At 32.8% G+C, this 20767-nt stretch overlaps 1 protein-coding gene across 3 annotated transcripts in view; it reads left to right on the top strand.

Moving 5' to 3' along the window:
• The window catches only part of STRN3 (striatin 3), a 107299-nt gene that overhangs the window by 81247 nt on the left and 5285 nt on the right, over positions 1 to 20767 (top strand). For 2 of the 3 annotated variants that reach the window (XM_070358673.1, XM_070358674.1), the window contains 8 exons: positions 3974 to 4114; positions 8159 to 8292; positions 9594 to 9769; positions 9951 to 9998; positions 10297 to 10418; positions 13598 to 13765; positions 15623 to 15763; positions 18691 to 18798. In XM_070358673.1, the coding sequence (XP_070214774.1) occupies positions 3974 to 4114; positions 8159 to 8292; positions 9594 to 9769; positions 9951 to 9998; positions 10297 to 10418; positions 13598 to 13765; positions 15623 to 15763; positions 18691 to 18798 (1038 nt within the window). The remainder of the gene's footprint in view (positions 1 to 3973; positions 4115 to 8158; positions 8293 to 9593; positions 9770 to 9950; positions 9999 to 10296; positions 10419 to 13597; positions 13766 to 15622; positions 15764 to 18690; positions 18799 to 20767) is intronic. The other variant, XM_070358675.1, reaches the window with a different exon arrangement.

The raw sequence follows: 20767 nt of genomic DNA, 5'->3' as shown, positions 1-20767 counted from the left end.
AAAAGCACCTTGACACATATTATAAGGTGACTATGATGATTAAGCTGCCTCTATTTTGGAGAGAGTATAAGGAGTTCATAAAACCATTCAGTATCCTGTGTCAAATCAAAGACAAACAGTTGTTTCATAGTAAAGGAATATTACTTTCAGGTAAGAGATGCAGTTGTTTCCTATTTCTGGCTCCAGTTTCACACTGTTAAAACAGACCATTCAGTTCTTCAACTTGGTTTCTCTTTTTTTTTTCCTCCCCCAAGAAAATAATTGAAGCATTTTGACAAGGGGCAGAAAGTATCAATTTGACGCTGTTTTCAGTCAGTACACATTTTTAAGCTGCAGAATCACTTTGCAGCTAACCTAGTTTTTCCTTAATACTGTGATGTCATTTTTTTTTTAAGATGACAGTTGTCATATAAAAACTTTCTTTCAATTAGGGTGATAGAACATATAACAAATCTAGCAAACATGATATAACTAAACCCTTTTATTCTAAAATAAACCTAAACCTTTGCCAGATTGCCTGCTTCACTTCAGAATATAAGGCAGATTAACAAAGGGAGGCATATTTGAGAAGGGAAAATGTTAGATTCCATTTAAAAAAAATCCTGTTTATTTATAATAACAGAGTAATGGAAAGATAAATTTCATGTCATGAGTGTGTATATTTGTGAGCGTGAATTTAAAAACGCTAACAGCAGCAGTTGTCAGTCTATCCACAGTTTGGCTTTTACACAGCATACTGTTTTTCATTCTCCTAGAATCTATTCAGAGGATTGTGCATTGGTATAGATTTGATGGCTGTGGTTACGAGGTAGATGGGTTATTGTATAATTCATAGTGGTAGAAGAACAGCTTTTCTTGCTGTTAAAATTAAGAAGAGTATTTCCTCTATAGATTATAGAGTAGTAATTGAGAATCAATTTTTGTTTAATCCTTAGTGAGTTGTCTTCAGTTATGCCATTGAACATTTTGATAACATTATGTATGATTTATTACACTAATACCATTACAGTTTTCTCGTTGCAAATCAGACTTCGAAACTTTTATCTGAAATTGCATTTGTTAGAATTATTGTATTTAGAATATTAGATTTAGAAAGAAAAAAGGAGCATTAAATGTGCTGTTAGTTGAAAGATGTTCTACATGACAGGGGCTAGATAAGACTGTTAACTTCTGGTTAAGAAATCTGCTTTCATCTTTTAGCAATTTTTGAGAAACTAGAATTAAAGCAGGGATAATTCCATCTTTTTCCTAAACTTGCCACTGTGCCACACAGAAACTAATGTTTGGTTATAGTATACAAAACAAAAAAAGTAATAATAATTATATGATTTGGGAACCTTTGTTGGAATGTTGCAGGAAGGGTGATCCCTTCCTCAGGCCCAAGAGTGGACTCTTGTCTAGTACTTAGGATGAATTGTCAGAAGAGACACACATGCTCACAGAGCATGAGACGTTATTGGAAAGGGGCCCCTGGCTGGAGCACAGGAAGGCATGGGAACCCAGGAGGACTGCTCTGCCACATGGCTGATAGTCCCGGGTTTTTTAGTGGTGGAATTAGTTTTCGGGTTGTCTCTGGCCAGTCTCTGACACAAGGTCATTTCTGATGGCCTGAGCATCCCTCAGCCAAGATGGATTTCAGCAAGGAAGATTCTAGAATGTTGGTAGGACATAAGGACTGGCGTCTCCTTTTGATCTTTTCCAAGTTCTTCCAGTTGGTGGTGGCTTGTTAGTTCCATGTTCCCTACAGGGCCTCCTGTTGTAAAATAACTCATACAAGTGGTTACTGTGCTGCCTGGCCAGGGTGCGCTGTTTGGGTCAGTGTTTCCTCTAACGTGAACATTAAATTTCATGTTGCTTCCTGTTTTCCTTTTCTTCCATATTTCCTACTCCATGTGTTCAGGAAGATGTGACTTGATGGTATCTGTAATGATAAAACTTTTTCTTGTCTTTATTATATTTATCATGTGAAATTATTTATAAGTAGTATCTAATGAAGTAAAAGTTTATGGTTTACATAAGTGTAGTTAGAGTGAGCAGAGTAAGATCAACAAAAGCCTCATGGAGGAGATGGAAGTAGGTTCAGAAAGTATTCTCACCTTTCTGGGGAATAGGTAAAGACAGATATGATAAAAATACGGTAGAAGAAACCCTGGTGAATATACTATAGGGAAACTGCTCTGACTTGAAAATTAGGGAGATCTGTATTATGTAGCACTAAAAGATGAGATTGGATAGGACCATCATGAAGCACATGCAGGATTAAGTACAGGATTTTAGTTAGCTTTGATTCAAAGAGTGTTGAAGTGCTGCTTGTGATTTCAGAGTAAGGAGTGATAAGATCAATGTGATGATTTTGGAAAACTAATCTACCCAAAGTATTCAAATGTGATGGAAAGAAAAAGGAGTTGGGAGATACGAAAACCAATTAGGAACCCTCTGCAGTAATTTGTAAGAAAGAAAGCATTGCGTAGAATAAAGTCAACAGCAAGAAAGAGACTGATCTGAAGAATCTGAAGAGCAGATAAAAGGAGGTTTTTTTTTTTTTCAAAACAGATTCTCCTTCATCTCCACTTATAAGCTGAAAAGGAATTCTTAGGATGTAGTTACAGAATTTGAAGAACAGAAATCAAATCAGTGGTGTTGGTACTCATAAGTGGGAAAGTTATAAAGGAAAGCTATTTTGTGAGAAAGGATAACATTTATCTTCTTTCATGTTGACTTTCACTGATGGTTAGACATCCAGTTAGCAGTTTTTCATTTACTAGAGAATTTATTTAGTCACTTTGTCAGGGAGAAAATCCTCAGGTAGTAACTGAGTTTCTCCATTATATCCTTTAGAAAATTCAGACTACTTGACACATTGTATCCAGAAAGAGTTACTTAAGCATTTCTAAAAAGTTAGGGATTGCTGTGAAATAGTTAATAAATGAAAAGAAAAAATAAAGGTAATAAATGTGTAAGATTCTACCTATTTCATTAAGTCTTACCATTGTACTACCTGGCATTCTGTTAGGGATACATAGATGAATGGTAGTTCCTTTGGAATTGCTAATATTCTAATAGCTGTAGTAAAATTTAGTGATTATATAGTCTTAATTAGTCCATCAGTATTAATGTTAGTAAATATAGTCTTATTGTGTGGCCTTGGATCTGCCTAATTGTTTCACTTATGTGTTGACTATAAAGCATTTTCTTTTAAAAACTATTTTCTTTCAAAATACATAAGAGAAATGATTCTCTTGTCATTTCTGACATTCATAGTTAAAGAGATCCCATGATACTAGATGGTCCTGAGCTTTGCATATTTTGGCCTAAATTATCCATGTACCAGTTGAAATTCTCTCCTTAAGCTTATGGCCTGCGATTAACTTTTCATACTGTGATGAGAAACTGAGAACTCATGGGTAAATCAGATTTTTCAAATTTGGGAAAAGAGAAAAAACATTTGAGGAAAATTGGAGTTGATTTGTTAATGGCAGGTTTGTGTGACTATAGCAGGAAAATATCCACATAAACACAGGGAAAGTTAAATGTTTGTTGCACCCTCATAAAAATCATTTTTACTTATTTCTTTGTTAACATTTTTAAATAGTGGATTAAGTTGGAAAACCTGTTTTATTCTTTACACTGTTAAATGTTAACTTAAATACCAAAATTTTTTGTTTTAATGATATCTTCTGTGTCTGAGCTTACAGAACTTTGAGTAATAAAAAGCTCAATTTTGTGTGTGTATCTCTTATTTATATATATATATATCTCTCTCAGAAATAGGAAATATTTTAAATATTAAAATTATTTCCATATTTTCGTGGGGGGGTTGATATGGAAAATTGAAGACATCTTTGATTAGATGAGGTCTTTAATAACTGCAACTTAAAAATAGCCTGTTTTGGTAATAAGTTGGTTTTTAAGGGTGCTAGCAAGTCAAGCGGTAGCTGTTAAATGAACCTCTACTGCTGACATTAATTTACAGGGGTCAACAGGACAAAACTCTACGACACGATAGCTGATCTGGGAGATGATGAGCTGCCCCTCATCCCTTCAGGAATCATAAATCAGTCTAGGTCAGCCTCTACTAGAATGACTGATCATGAAGGTGCAAGAGCAGAGGAAGGTACAAAATTTAGCTACCATGTTTATTTACATTGCAGATGACATTAATTCCAAATCACATCTCCTTAATATTATAAATTTGCTGCTGTTTTAAAATGCTGAAGATCAGCTTATATGATCTTCAGAGAAGGTTTTGGGCAAGTTCTTGGTGTAATTGTCTTAGAAATTTTGAAATTTTTGACTTTTGCTTCCTTATGATTTTTTTTGCTTTTGATGTTAGGTGGGATTGTTTTTATTATGTATGATTTCAAAGTACCTTTCTGACCTGTGACTTTAGTTTACAGATCTAGTATTAGGAAATTAGTATTTTAAAAAAGACTTAAAATAGTACGTACGGAAAAGAATTGTTTAGTTATTTGTCATATTGGTTAAATTTAGCAACTCATAGTAACTTTCACTTGTTAGGAGACAGCTAAGTGCCAAACATTGTGCTTGAAACTTGATATATATATTATTTCTAAAAATGTATATAATGATTGCCTAATTTAATCATTTTATAGAATAAGGTGACATCATTATTCTTTAACCCAGTACCAAACATGTACAACTTGGTAATGAATTTTTTAAAATTTGCCTAAATTAGAAATGGGCAGGAATTGAAACTACTGTTTAGGCTTTTTTTCCCATAACTGATTTTAGCTGAAGATAACATAGATATACTTGAGTACTTTATAAATCTAGGTTGAGAAAGTTATAATTCTAAGTTATGAAACTGAATTTTAAGGTCCATTGTGACATATACATACATACATAAAGGATAATCCATTATCTAATAATTTGACATATACATTGAATTTTATTGATATTTCTACTTTGCTTTGTAAGGTAATTTCATGCCCTAGTCAAAAAATTTTGAATACATCTTATTCTCTTCTGAGTTCTCTACTGGCACATATGGCTTAAAGCTAAATAATATTACATTTCCCTTTAAAGTTGTCTCTGCATGTATTTACCACTCATAATAATCTAAGAATATTTGGAAAGGTGAAGAAAAATCGGTAAAATAATAAAACCAAAACAAAAGATATTAAAACATGAAAAACACTAGGACAAGTAAAATAGTTTGTTGATTTTCCCTAGATCTCTTTACCACTGTTACACTATTTTCCTGTTTTACCTTAGAGAGTATTTTCTAAAATACACATACCGACTCCATTATTCTTCATCTTATGCATTTAGTAATGGTTCAGCTTCTTTAGCTTTTGATATATTTTACCAAATACTGTATAATTTTGCTAAAATTTTTGTAGTAACACTATACATTTAAACTGTAGATTTTATACCTTAAGGCAATACCATATTAGCAGAACTTAGGGACCCTTTTAAATGTTTCAAACCAATGACCTATAGAGGGGGAAAAAAACAGTTAAGACCCGTACTACTCAAAAACCAATGTAGAACTTGTATGTATATGTCTAGTTGTGCTTTTTAAAGAAAAAATATAAGTGATCTGACTCTGTTTATAGTGGAAGGATAAAGAGGTGGACAGATAAGCATGAGCCTTATTACACTATTTAAAGGGTGGATACTATTAGAATTTGTTACTACAAAAGATTAAGTTCAGTTTTGACTTAGAACTAAGAGGGGAGCATTAGCATTCATAATCTCTTATTTTCAGGGGCCATCTCCAATTATGCATTCTTATTAAAGGCAGTGTCATACTTCATTTTGTAAAGGACAAAAGTTTGTTTTCAGGGAGAGAAACTTACACATTAGGAACTTTCAGACTATATTTGGTAAAGACTTAAGGTGTATATATACCATGTTGCCACTGGCATGAATGGAATCAGGTATGGAGCTGTGTTCTTTAGATTTTATAAAAATTGAAGGAGATAGGAAGAACTTGATATGTTAGCTACAGGTTTCCTTTGTCATTGTTGTCCATAAAAAGAACAATTAAAGAAGTACAAAAAGGACCTTGCTGTAAGACCTCATTATGTAGACCCTAAGATTTCCATAAAGGGAAATGCTAATATGATAATAGTCTTAAATTGCTTGATGAAATCTTTTAGGCTCTCTAATAAAAGGTATCATAGTGTCCATCATTAAAAATTACTTATTTTAGTAATTTTATTTCTCTTTGAATTCTAATATTTCAATGCTATGTAATCATGTGCTGTAGGTAATTATGTTAACATTAATAACATGAATTTATAGAATAAAAATTAATTTCTTCTGCAAAAAAACAAGGGCAGAGTATTTACTGTGCTTACTGTGTGCCACAGTAATGCGTGATTGTGGAAAGCAGAAATATAGCTTAAAAGATTTTATTCACTGAGATGTATATTCAGTATGCCGAGTGAGCAGGATAGTTTGCTATATATAAATAAATATAGATAGAGAAATGTAGTTAGGTGATTCATTAGAAATTGGTATAATACTTTTGCTTAATATAATTAATATAAAACTAGTAAAACTACCTAATATTGGTTAGACATTTCCCTTCACATGCTCTTAAATTGGTCAATAACTGATCAGAAATATCTCCGCATAAAGAATGTATAATGCATTATTATGTTAAAGTTATTTTATTGGGCTTTTATCAAAAGTTCTTTTATTGAGTATTTGTGAGTGGGAGGAATTTTGGCATTTTATTGTAACTTGTTTTACAAACAAATTATGTGCATAAAAGAAAAACATGTACTGGCTAAAAATGCTTTGAGAAAGTATTACCTTAATGAATTTTATGTAACTGTTCTTAAACATAATTTTAAACTATTGGTTTTATAATTCTCAGCATCTCATATTACCAATAACTGCATACTAGATACTAGTAGGAAGGATCCATGCTACAGATTATTTAGATTCAGTAGGTTTAACTTATAAAATTAAATACTATTATCCCTACATATATTTTCTGTCAGATTTACTCTGTGTCAGTTGCTGACACATAGCTTCATTTTACAAATGTCATTCAGGACCCTATTTGAATCAAATTATGTAGTTTACTTTGATATTACAGATTAATAAGTAATAAAATAAGATACTGTAAATAAGGATGAATTTTACTTTTACCATGGTATGTATCTAAAAGAAGCAGACTTGTATCTTCTCAGAATGTTTTCAGTAGTGTTAGTGATGACTGATATTTCATTACATCTGTTTCCTTTAGTGTTTTAAATTTATATCATTTTTCATGAAAAATTTTCAGAATTGACAATTAGCTTGAATTTTTGTTTCCCTTTTAAAATTGCTCATGGATTTTAAATGTTTCAATATGTTTTGTATTACAGTGATTGATGTACTTTCCCCCTTGCATCTTAGGATTAAAATTTTGCTTTCAAAGCATGTTTGAAATGATATGGAGAATTGTTGCTTATACTATAACTATAATAACAATACATAGTAGTATTTGATTTTAATGGGTCAAAGTATCAGAAGTTTAAAGTGCTATAGTCAGTATAGATTATTTATTTTAGGAGTATATTCAGTAAAGAAGAAGTCAAAATAAAAAAGCATAGACAGAGCTTGAAAACTGGAAGGCATCTGAAGATCAGATGGATTAACCATTTAGGGGAAAGAAACTGACACTAAAGATAGAACTGCCCTTTTCCTAGACCACTGAGAAATCTGAGCAACTTAAGGCTTTACTTCAATAAGCTAATACACTGTATAAGAGACTGGAAACTATTAACATGTGAATACTTGTATTAAATTTTTATCAGGGATGAGAATATCAAGCACTTTCAAACAAATATGATGGAAAGCGAAAGGACTTAGCAACAACCTATTACGTTTAAAAAATACTATAATTATAGTTGTACCAAAGGGATATAAATAGACAAAGCTTCCACCCTGAAATAATATATCAAGTGCATATTTTATTTGTGGGAAATGATGCTCAGTTCTGAAATAAATAAAACACTTGTTTATTACTACACAGTAATAGGATTTTTTGAGTAGAAGAAATAAGGAGGGAAGTGGGAAAATAAAAAATTAATTATATTACTGAATATTATAACTGTTAAGTGCTTACATTTCCCCACAATATTGTCTTGTACTGTATGATTTTTCAGCATTTAAGAAGCGGTTTTGTTCTTTATAGCTGAACCAATAACGTTTCCATCTGGAGGAGGCAAGTCATTTATTATGGGTTCTGATGATGTTTTGTTAAGTGTACTGGGCCTTGGAGACCTTGCAGACTTGACGGTAACAAATGATGCAGACTATAGTTATGATGTAAGTGCAGTTTTATTTTTAATTTTTTAATGATTTAATAGAAGGCTCCTTATTTTTTGGAAACACTTATAAAGCAGAATTAATGTCAAGGTGCATGGAAAAGATAAAGTGTGACATTGTGTTTATTTGAAGTGATATATAGTTTTTTCTTACAACTACGTTCTTTGTGGTATTTAAATTTTTCTTGGGTATTGTGGTGTATTAGGAGTTTGGGGTGATTGATTACCTAAAATATTGGTTGATAAATACCTACCCTTAGTAGTCAACTCTCAATTACCTACTCAAATTAAGCCATACTTTGCTGTTAACAAGAGAAAAATAGGTAACCTGAATCACTTATCTGCTTTCAGGATAAATCTTAAAACACATTTTAGTTTTGAACTTTTTTTTTTAAAGGATAATGTTAAAGTTAGTTTGTCATTTCCTAAATACTTCGTCTTTAATTTGAGGGATGGGGAGAGGATGAGGAGGGGATGGAAAAGACAGTGTTAGAGGTGAAACTAGTCTTGGATTAAATTTTTTATAGACAATAAACACTCAATTGAGAGTTAACTATACTTACTTAGATTATATTAGTGAATTTGCAGATTTTCAGCAAATTAATTTTTCCTTTTATAAACATATTTTTTCCTACATTTTATACTTTATGTTAGAATGGTTTTTAGAGACATCGGCCTTGGTGGGCTGGATTATTCTCATTAATACTTTTAAAGTATGTAAGCAAATAAATTCTATAATAACCTTTTGACTGCTGTAGAAGTGGTTTCACAGCCTATCTTTACAGATGGAGAAACAAAGGTAAAAAGATTAACCTCTTATCAATATCAACAAAGTGTCTTTAGTTCAGACTTTTGAAAAGTACTTTAACTTGCTGCCTTGAAAAATGTCACATGCTGATTTTCTAAATGACAACTGTATTGTTAATATTGTACCCTTGGATTTTTGGTAATAATTTATTTAATTTTTGTTTTCATGTAAAATGTTGCAACATGGTAGTTTCTTTGTGTGTTTTGTTTTTCCCCTCATTTTAATGTTTAGTAGGACTTTGGGTTTACCTTGATGATTAGGTAAAACAGATTAAAGGACTCATTTGATCTAAGTATTTGAAAGCTAATGAAATGATTCTTCTTAGTTCTTATTAAATGATAAAGATATAAAGTTTTTAAGGTGCTAAATTTCCACTGGACATTTTAGCAAAGCACTTTTGAATGTATGTTTTAAACACACCAAAACAAACAAAAACTCCATATGCCTATCAGTTCACTACTTTTACCACTAAATATCGTGCTGTTTCTTTTTAGTTGCCTGCCAATAAAGATGCCTTTCGAAAGACATGGAATCCCAAGTATACACTACGTAGCCATTTTGATGGAGTTCGAGCATTAGCTTTTCATCCTGTAGAACCTGTGCTGGTTACTGCCTCTGAGGACCATACTCTGAAACTTTGGAACTTGCAAAAAACAGTTCCTGCCAAAAAGCAAGTATTTTAATGTTAGCCTATGTTTTTTTCTTCCAGTTTGGTAATTATAAATAATTATTCTTCTTTATGGTCTGTATCTTTTATGCACTTATTTGATCTTTCCTAATGATCATGTATATCAACCAGTGATTTACCATTATTTATCTTCTCTCCTCCCCTTTTTTCTCCCCTCTTTTAGGAGTGCCTCTTTAGATGTAGAGCCTATCTACACATTTAGGGCCCACATGTAAGTTTTACTGAATTAGTACTTAATTAACCATAATTATTGTTAACTATTATTTATCACTCCTAAAGCCTTGTAATTTTTTCATAATGTTTGTTTTACATTAAGAAAGACATTAGCTGAATAATACTACATTTGATTAATAATTGTACTAATGAGAATATAATTAGTACTGTTCAATGTACATGTTACTTAAACAGTTTTAGATACCACATAAATTTAGAGAGAGGTTGGGAGGGGTGCAAATGTAAGTTTCTTTGTAGGCTTTCTCAGTAATGTTTTCCCTCTTTTCCTGTGATAGTGGCCCTGTTCTGTCACTAGCTATCAGTTCTAATGGAGAGCAGTGCTTTAGTGGTGGTACCGACGCGACTATCCAGTGGTGGAATATGCCTAGTCCTAATGTGGATCCATATGATACATATGGTGAGTAAAAGGCTCAAGATGTATCTTTTTAAGTGAATGGCTCTGACAGAAATAATCACCTCGAATATTAAAGATTATTTAAATATGTATTAAACTTGTCATTTAGTCTTTCCATTTACTAGTAATTTGCCTTATTAAAGAGAAAAGAAATATGCCATAAATATTTTAGCCTGCAAGTTGGTATTTCCTATATTGTGTTCAAAAAGTTTTTTAAAACTATATTAATTAAAGCATTCATTTCAGTACTAGAAAAGAGAAATTTAACGTAAGGAATAATTTTTACAACTTAGCTACTTTACATAGTTCAAAAATAATTAGTGCAAGATACAGAAACAAATGGGAATTCTCAGATGATTCAGTGGTAGGGTGTCCACCTGCCATTGCAGGAGACTCAGGTTCAATCCTTAGGCCGGGAAGATCCCCTGGAAGAGGAAATGGCAACCCACTCCAGTATTCTTGCCTGGAAAATTCCATGGACAGAGGAGCCTGGCATGCTACAGTCTATGGGGTCGCAAAGAGTTAGACATGACTTTGTGACTGAGCATGCATGTAGAAACAAATAAGGACATAAGGGTATAAATCAGTGAACTTGAGGGACAAAAAATTTCTTAATTAAAAAAAACTGAAACTTTCATTCATGAATCCCATTTTTAGAATCTGGCCAACAGAAATACCTGTGCATGTATTTAAATATAATTATAAGAGCATTGTTTGTAACAATAAAAAAATTAAAATAAATGTTTATTAGTATGAGAATGGTTAAATAAAAAATGGTTTACTTAATGGTTCATTTTAAAAGAATTTAAGAACTCTTTGGTCTTTTGTTTAACACACTGAGCACCTAAATTTGCCAGATATTAAAGCATACATCAAGAAATGAGAATTAGTCTAATACAAAAAAAAAAAAACAGAGTTTAAACACATAAGCAAGGGAATGGATAGGTACAAATTGTGATAAATGATATGAAGATACAGTAATGTAAAAGAGTAACAGCCGAAGTCGTCTTTAGATATAGGCTAAAATAATCACATTCAAGCCAAACTCTATATAAAAGTTAACTGTCAGTGAACAATTTTAAGCCAGTAAGTGACCTAAAAAGATAACTCTGGCTTTTGCAAGGGGAATAGATTGGGAATGAGATGAGAGTGGGGAAAGGAATACCAAGGTAATGTTGTAAAGTTGTAATGTGGTGATCTGGTAGATAGGTGAGAAGATGATGTTGCCAAGAGTAGAGTGGAAATAGAGCTGTTAGAGAGAAGTGGATTTAAGACATACTGGGGAGATAGAGTAGAATAAACAGAATCTCTTGATAAATTGGACTGAGTGGATAAAGTGATGGATTAGTCATCTTTTTTAACAGCTTTATTGTGGTATAATTCCCGTATGATAAAATTCACCCTTTTGAAGTGTACTGTTCAGTAGTTTTTACCATATTCACAGGGGTATGTAACCATTACCACTAATTCAGAACTTTTTTCCATCACCACTTCTGCATTTTTGACATGAAAAACTGAGTATATCATGGTAGCTTATTGAAATGGGAATGTGAGAAGATAAAGGATACTGAGTTTGGTTTTTAAGCATGTTAAGAGGAAGGCAATATCAAGTACATAACCATCAGTTGTGAGAAGGCAGACTCCTAAGGGACTGTGACATGTGGGGGTGGGGTGACTAAAGCAAGAGAGTTAACCAAAAAAAAAAAACTAAGAAGGCATGCCTGTGGGGCAGGAGGACATTCAGGAAAGTGAAATCGTGACGTATACCAAAAGAAGAAGCCATTTTGAGAAGAAAGAAGCAGTCTGCACTTTCAAATGTTGCTGAGAGGTCTAATAATAATATTAAGTATAGAAAGGTAATTGATCACCCAGGTTTTGGCTCTACAGAGGTTGGATGTTGGGTCTGAGACCACAAGGTAAAGGGACCTGTGGATGACCTTCCAAGGTATACTCTATGGATGTAAAGCAAAGGGATGAAGGAAAGAAGGAGGGGAAATTTTATTAGATTTGATAGAACTCATCATTGATGATTTTAGCAAGGGTTGTTTTGTTGTGGTGATAGTATCAGAATGATTTAGAAAGTAAATGGAAGGTAAGAAAGCATATTTACTGAATATGCTTTTATGCTATTTGGTTGGAGGTTGATGTAAGTTTTGTTTGTTAGATTTAGAGATTTTGAAGCATATTTGTTTGCTGTGGTAATGATCCCAAGGAGGAGGATAATCTGTATAGTAGAAAAACATGAAAGCAAATTAGTGTGGGAAATGGAATCCAGAATACCTGGTGGAATTGTCCTTTCAGGAATGGAGGATAATTCCTTACTTGTATTTGGAAACATGGAGAATATGGATTTAGACACCAGTCGATTTATAGGTTGGGTGACAGAAAGGTAGAGGAAAGGTTCCTCTTTCAATGCTATATTTCCACAGTGAATTTATTATGAGAGGTAATTAATCATGTGAAAGGGAGGTTGTGAACCGTGAGAAACATCTGTGGAAAGTGGGAATTCAGTAGAGAAACAAAATTGTAGGACAAATGATGTTTAATGTTATTAGCCCCCACTGTCCATCAAATGATGAATGGATAAATAAAATGTAGTGTATCCATACACTGGAATATTATTTGGTAGTAAAAGGAAATGGAGCACTGATACATGCTGCAACACAAGTGAACCTTGAAAACATTATGCTGAGTGAAAGAAGGCAGTCAGAAAGGGCCATTTATATAAAATGTCTGGAATAGGCAAATTTATAGAAACAAAATATGTAGTGGTTGCCTAGGGCTGCAGAAAGGCAGAGAGGAAAATTGGGGAGAAATAGCTAATAAGTGATGAAGATGCCCTAAAATTGATATGGTGATGACTGTGCAACTTGTTGAATATATTAAAAATCATTGAATTGACACTTTAAACTGGTGAGTTCCATGGTGTGGGAGTAAAGCTGTTTATTTAAAAGTTGATGTTCCTTTTTTAGAAAATTGCAGAAATACAGGAAAGTATTAGAAGGTAGCATATAAATATCCCATAACTCCACAACTTAAGAGATGGCCACTGTGTACACATTGGTTTATCTTATGACCTTTATGTGTAGTCTTTGTACTTAATTATGTAGTTATCTTTATATACAAAAGCATTTCTTTTAAATTTCTTTTAGCTAATTTTTGTTCTGTTTCTTTCGTTACAGAGCCAAATGTTCTAGCTGGCACTTTAATTGCTCATACAGATGCTGTCTGGGGTCTTGCTTATAGTGGCATAAAAAACCAATTACTGTCTTGTTCAGCAGATGGCACTGTTAGATTATGGAATCCACAAGAAAAATTGCCATGTATTTGCACTTACAATGGAGACAAAGGTAAGTAAATTTTGCCTCTTTGAAAAATCTCTTTTTTTTTTTAATTTAGAAGATAAAAAGAACAAAGTAGTTTCACTACTTCCTGACTGCTCAAAAGAGATACTGAAAGAATTCTACAAATCTGTGATGATCTTTTTATTCCTAGTCATATTTTTATAAACAAGAAAGATGCTTTGCAGGGATATCCTGTAGCTCAGTGCCTTTTTAAAATAAATAAATAAATTTATTTTTGGATGCACTGAGTCTTCATTGCTGCGTGTGGGCTTTCTCTTAAGTTGCAGCAAGCAGGGGCTACTGTAGTTGCCATACTAGGGCTTCTCATTGTAGTGGCTTCTCTTGTTTCGGAGCACAGGCTCTAGGGCACATAGGCTTCAATAGTTATGGTGCTTGGGTTTAACCCCAAGACATGTGGGATCTTCCCAGATGAGGGATTGAACCCACGTCCCCTGCATTAGCAGGCAGATTCTTAACACTGGACCACCAGGGATGCTTTGCAAGTATATCCTGTAGCTCAATGGTTTTTTGACCTTTTTCAGGACATGTCCTATTTAAAGAATAGAACTATTTGTATGTTATAATAGAGTAGGCAAATGAGGCTACTCATAGGAACAGCAGAAGGCCCTCTAGCAACTCCAGGTAGATACTCACAAAGACAGAAAGGCTCATGGTCTCAGGTAAACCTGTAAACTACATATGAGCACACTGGTTGAGAAGTCTAGCTATAATCATTGAAATAGCACCCTTAAATGGGAGGTGCAAACTGAGTTAGTTTCAGGCTTGATTTCAAATCTTTTCCTGTCAAAAAAGGATTTAATATACCTCATGACAATATTTATGTCCATCTGTTTATATTATTTTTATATTGGCATTATTTTCCAAGTTATTTTTAAAAATCATACCTTTTACTATAAATAATTGTTTTAAAACATTTTAGATGAACATTTGAACATTTATGCTTAATTTTGTTGAATCTCTAGATACTTCCGTGATTCTACTAATTTTTTAATTTACCTAAGCTTTTGAGGTGAAAATTCATTTAGGTGATTTGTTTCTTGCTTACTCCAGAATTCACATAATTGTGCATTGATCTAGACAGTTGAATTTATTAACATGTTAACGAGAGAAATTGATGCTTGATCTACTTAAGGATATTACTGCATCAGTGAATTCCAGAGTCCATAGCTTCATTTTCACAGATCCAAAAATATTATTTGCATTTGCTACTTGAAGCTAATCAGTGTCAGACAGGTGACAGTCTCCCAAGGTAGAGGTGTACAAATGCTATTTTATCATTTTACAGTCAGAAATATAATGGCAGGACTTCCCTGGCAGTCCGGTGGTTAAATCTTAGCCTTCCAGTGTCGGGGGTGCAGGTTTGATCCCTAATCAGGGACCTAAGATTCCACATGGCTTGTGGCAAAAAGCAAAACAAAACATAAAAAACAACAGAAGCAATATTGTAACAAATTCAATAAAAGAGTTATTAAATGATCCACATAAAAACTTAAAAAAAATTGCAGGTGAGCCAATAAACTCACCTAGGATTTTTGTCTCTTGGAAAAAAAGGCATAGAGCAATAGCTTTTGTCTGCCTGTCTTTCCTTAAGGGTTCCCTAGATGTATTTTTATTTATATATGTAAATATATATATATATATATTTATTTATCTGTAACATTTTATAATGTTACAAAAACTAATAAATGAGAATAAGTTACCTATTATATCTCACCATCCTAACACAATTGCTTTTTCATTACTAACATTATTTGAAGAATACTCAAATTCTTTTTTCTTATTAGAAAAGCAGAGATTTCTAAATTTTTATTTTTACCTTATATCTCTTTGGACTCCTTTCAGAGCATGGAATACCTACATCAGTTGACTTTATAGGCTGTGATCCAGCTCATATGGTGACCTCTTTCAACACTGGTAGTACAGTAATTTATGATTTAGAAACATCACAGTCATTGGTGATGCTTTCATCACAGATGGATTCTGGTAAGTTTTCTGGTAAGGTTGAAACCTTAAAAAGGATTGTTTTACAATAGAGGATAACCTTTTTACTTTTATATTTTGACTATATGAATTTAGAATGAGAAAAGAATAGCTTTCAATGTGTACTTATTTACTTTATTTCTACTATTTCCTCAAATTATGTTTAAAAACTTGGATAAGTATGTGGGGACAGGTAAGTGAGTAGAGCAAATGTAAAAGAAAACAACTCAAATAATTTTAGGTTTTTAATGAAAACACATGTGGAAGTGGAGAAATATATAATGAACCTATCCTCCAGCTCCAGTAGTTCTGTGTAAATGCCCAAGGTTGTTAAGTATAGAATGTGGTATATATATTTTACAGTTTATTCAAATAGGGACCCAGATAAGGCCCATGCACTGTGATTGGTTGGTAGGTCTCCCACGTTTGTTTTCATGTAGATTCCCCCTCTATCTCTTATATTTCCCTTGCATTTTTTTTAACTGAAGAAATTGGGTTGAGTTTCCCATAGTTTGAATTTTACCAGTTGCATCCTTGTGGTATCATTTAATGTGCTCCTCCTGTTCATTTTATTTCCTGTAAATTGTTTGTAGATCTAGAGGCTTATTCAAATTCAGGATCAAATTTTTATTTGTCTTCTTTTTAAAGTTTTTAAATGTTTCTGGCAGGACTATTTCATATAATTTGTGAATTTTTATCAGAAGTAAATATTCTTTGGTCTGTCTTTCTCTTAGTTTCTAATCACTGCTTGGATCCATTAATTCATTACCTGTTCAAAAATAATTTTATAATTTTATCATTTCTTTTACACATATTGGCTGGACTGCTTCTGTAAGAAAGAACAATCCTCATCAGTAATTTGGTTAGCTGGAGTTAGCAGTTATAAAGGAAAGGCAAGATAAATGATTACTTCACACTCCTCCCCTTTATATACTAGTTTTTAAAATGATGAAGTGATTCCCTGCTGCTGCTGCTGCTGCTTGCTGCTAAGTCGCTCAATGGTGTCTGACTCTTAGCGACCCCATGGACTGCAGCCTACCATGCTCCTCCGTCCATGGGATTTTCCAGGCAAGAGTACTGGAGTGGGGTGCCATTGCCTTCTCTGAAGTGATTTCCCTAGTGTCCTCCAAAGGTGACCAGTGAAGTGAGTCTTTGGGGTGTTGTTTTTCATATCATTATAATCTATCTTGGAATAAGTGCATTTTATGTACTTCAGTCTGTTACATATTATCCTTATTGCTACTCATATTATTTCATCTTTGGCCAGTGGGAGCTTATTCAGGTTGGCTCCTATGTCTCCCCTTTTGATATAACCCTGTTAGTTGTTGATGCTTTTCTTGTATGACAAGATGTTTTAGGTTCATCTTGTTCATTTTGTACCCCAGATCTGAAATGGGCCATTTCTCTAAGGAGCCATGGTTTTTTTTTATTGGAAAATGACATTTAGAGACTACAAGATAGGTGCTCTGCTATTGAGTCAGTCCTCATGGCTTTCATGGCTCTTGAGTTGGCCATTGGTTTAGACTTTTTCAGTAGACAAAGCTGAAGAGTACATTTTTAGTAAAGAAAAAGACTGATAAATTTTATTCAGATGCTTCCAATAATGATTCAGATTTATCTCATTGGTTTTATATTTTTATCTTATTTTAAAAATATCAAACTCTTGATTCTCTGCAAAATGATCACGATTTCTCATTTATCTAACAGTACAGATAAAGTCGTCTCAGAATAATAATTGCAATACCACCAAAAAGAATTTCGTTACTAATAGAGGGTATATTCTACTAGATACAGACAATCTAATTACTGTGCTTTAAAAAGTCACTTGTGTTTATAATACCGATTGACTATACAGTTAAGTTCATTTGTTTAGTTTTACTTCTGATTTTTCATGATTGCTCTTTTAAAAGTCATTTTATAATTATAAAAAAATATTTAAATGGTTCTGTGATCAAATCTAAAAACAAATTATATGTAGTGTCTTTTTTCAACCCTAGTTTCTTCCTCTTACACAGATTATTTTTTTCAGTGTGTTTAAGTTCAGTGAAGAGTTCTTGTATACATATAGAATGATCGATTTACTTAGTCTAATAAATGCTGACAATATTTTCCCATTAGTTGTGATCTCTCTTTTCTCCCTCATCTCTAATCTGAACAAAAATTAAGAACTTGGTAGTAAAGAAAAGATCTCATTCCTAAGAACATCAATTCCAGTTCTTTGGTATTTTTGGTCATTGTAGGAGGGATAGGGTTTGTTCTTGCCAACACCTAATTATCACTTACGAATTTTTTTCCTTCATTAATTGACTCTTAATTCTTTTATGGACTATTTATTAAAAGCAATGATTTGTGGATTTGGGATAATTTAAAAATTCTGAACCACCCTATATTGACAGTCTGCATTAAAATACTTCTAGTTTTTTTCCTAAACTTGAGCATAGTGCTCTCCATCCACATTATAAGACATACTAGCTTATACATTTTTTGAGAAATTGTATCTTTAGAATCTTAGTTTTATTTCTCATATTTTTTTTATATATAAAAGCTTTAGTGATTCTTATGTTTTGGTAAGACTGCAAAGGCCATCATTTAACTTCTAATTGAAGTTTTTGTTTCTTTTTTATTTGAAATATAGTTAGTGGATAATATTAAACTAGGTATACTACGTAATGTTTCTCATTGAAATATTATTGACCATATTCCTTATACTGTATATATTACCTTGGGTTATTTATTGTGTGATTGGAGGTTTGTACCTCTTAATCCTCTTCACCTCTTGCCCTGCCGCTCGCTCCCCTCCTGTCTGGCAGCTACCTATGTGTTTCCTGTGTCTGTGAATCTGGTTTTGTTTTGTTTATATTTTTTTTCTTTAGATTCCACATTACATTGAAGGTTTGAATTTTGGTGTGTTTTCCTCCTTTGTTTTTTAGGTTTACAATCCAGTAATCACATTAACAGAGTAGTAAGTCATCCCACACTTCCTGTTACAATAACTGCTCATGAAGATAGACACATCAAATTTTTTGACAATAAAACGGGTAAGTAGGTTATCTTATTTTCTGTATTGACTTCCTAGCTTGAAAATTGCCAAGTTAAACTGTCTTAACTCAGATTTTTGTTTTAGTTAATGTAGCACACTTACAATGTTTGTTAATTTTTAGCCTTGTTAACAAGTGCAAGTTGCTCAGTCGTGTCTGACTCTTTGCAACTGCATGGACTGTACCTGCCAGGTTCCTCTGTCCATGGAGTTCGCTAGGCAAGAATACTGGAGTGGGTTGCCATTTCCTTCTCCAGAGCATCTTTCTGACCCAAGGATCAAACCCCAGTCTCCTACATCGCAGGCAGATTCTTTACTGTCTGGGCCACCAGGGAAGCCCAAAATATCTTGCTGCCTATTATGAGTTCTTTATGTGATGACAGTTATAAACCCTTCTGTTTGAATTTTTTATCTTTATATTCTGTTGTGAATTATTATAACATAGAAGATCACTTTCTGGTTTGGGCATTTTAAATATGTTCTTAAAATTATCAGTGGATGAAATGATATAGTGACAGTTGTTTATTGTCATCTTTCCTGTACTTTTTGGTTGTAAGGAAGCATACCAATTATATAGAAATCATAAATTTTAATTTGGCCATAGAATCATTTGTTTAAGGATATCTGTATCATTTGTCGTTACCCAAAATACTTTGTAAAGTATTATTGTTTGCTCTCTGATAGCAAAAGTCTGATAGCAAAGAGAGACTTCTTTGATAAGCTAAAACAAGTAGAGAAGTATTGAAAGACTTCCAAATAAGAAACTAAAGTGTAATTGAAACATTATTGCAGGACAACAAATTATCAAGCAAGACAACAAATCAGAACTACAGATTTTTATTTGTAGCTTACATAGGACATGGTTGTAATTTTTAGTCTGAGTTTTAGATAAATATCTTTCTTCAAATAACACTTTTCTTGGACAGATTCCTGAACTCAGTAGAACAAATTGAGAAGAGAATGGAGACTCATAGGTCTATATGTTGCACAGGAAAGAAGATTCATATTCATGTGAATGTCTCAATTTAACACCATATCAAATGAATTCTTTAAACATTTTTATGAAGCTTAAAGATCTTCCTTTGCTGCAAGAGCAGAGAGATAATTTGCTTTACATTTCTAAAAAGATTCTTTGTATTAATTATTGCAAGTTTACATTTGTAAGGAAAGGTTCAGGAATTTTAGTAGTAATAATAAAAGGAAAAAGTGATTCTTTAGAGCTTTTTGTCTGGCAGAAATCAAAAATACGGTGCCTGTAGACTTTTAGATTGTTTACAAATTCTACCAATTAATTCTCTGTGTTAACCAGCTAGTACCTTATCTGTAATGCGAAGATAATCAAAGCACTAGGCTCTAAACAATGGAAATTTTTCGCTCTCATTTTCTCTCTCTTATACACAGAGATACACATATATACAACCCTTGAGTGTAACTGTAAATTGAGTTCATATGTATTCTTTTTAATGAAATTCATCTTGAAAACTGGCAATTCATTTAAATATGATACACTCAAATATCCCTATAACTGGTGTTGATGGTTAGCTAAATCTTTAATAGGATACTGTTCTATCAAATAAATAGTAATTTATTGGATTTCTTATCTGAAACATTATAGAAATTGTGTGAATGGACTCAATGAGTATTTAGATTTTAACAATAAAAGTACATTTAGTATTTTGCACTGCACTGGCTAGTACTATCACGTAGAAGTTATTTCTGCTTTCTGAGGTATTATTGTTGCCTGGGGAAAATAGTGTGAGTGAGTGCATATGCACTCTCATACATACATACACATGCTCAGGCATAATGCAGTAAGATAAAGGAGTCTTCATAGAGTGAAGGTTTGAGTTTTTCCTTGCAAGAATAAGGTTTTTGTTTGTTTTTAAGTGAAGAAGTTAGTACGAAATTCCAGATAAGGGTATATTTTGAGTAGAAGCACAGAAGTGGGAATTTGGGCTGGAAACAGAAGT

Source organism: Bos mutus, chromosome 21 (assembly GCF_027580195.1).
Source record: "Bos mutus isolate GX-2022 chromosome 21, NWIPB_WYAK_1.1, whole genome shotgun sequence".
Taxonomy (NCBI): Eukaryota; Metazoa; Chordata; class Mammalia; order Artiodactyla; family Bovidae; genus Bos; species Bos mutus.
This window is presented reverse-complemented; position numbering and strand designations above follow the sequence as displayed.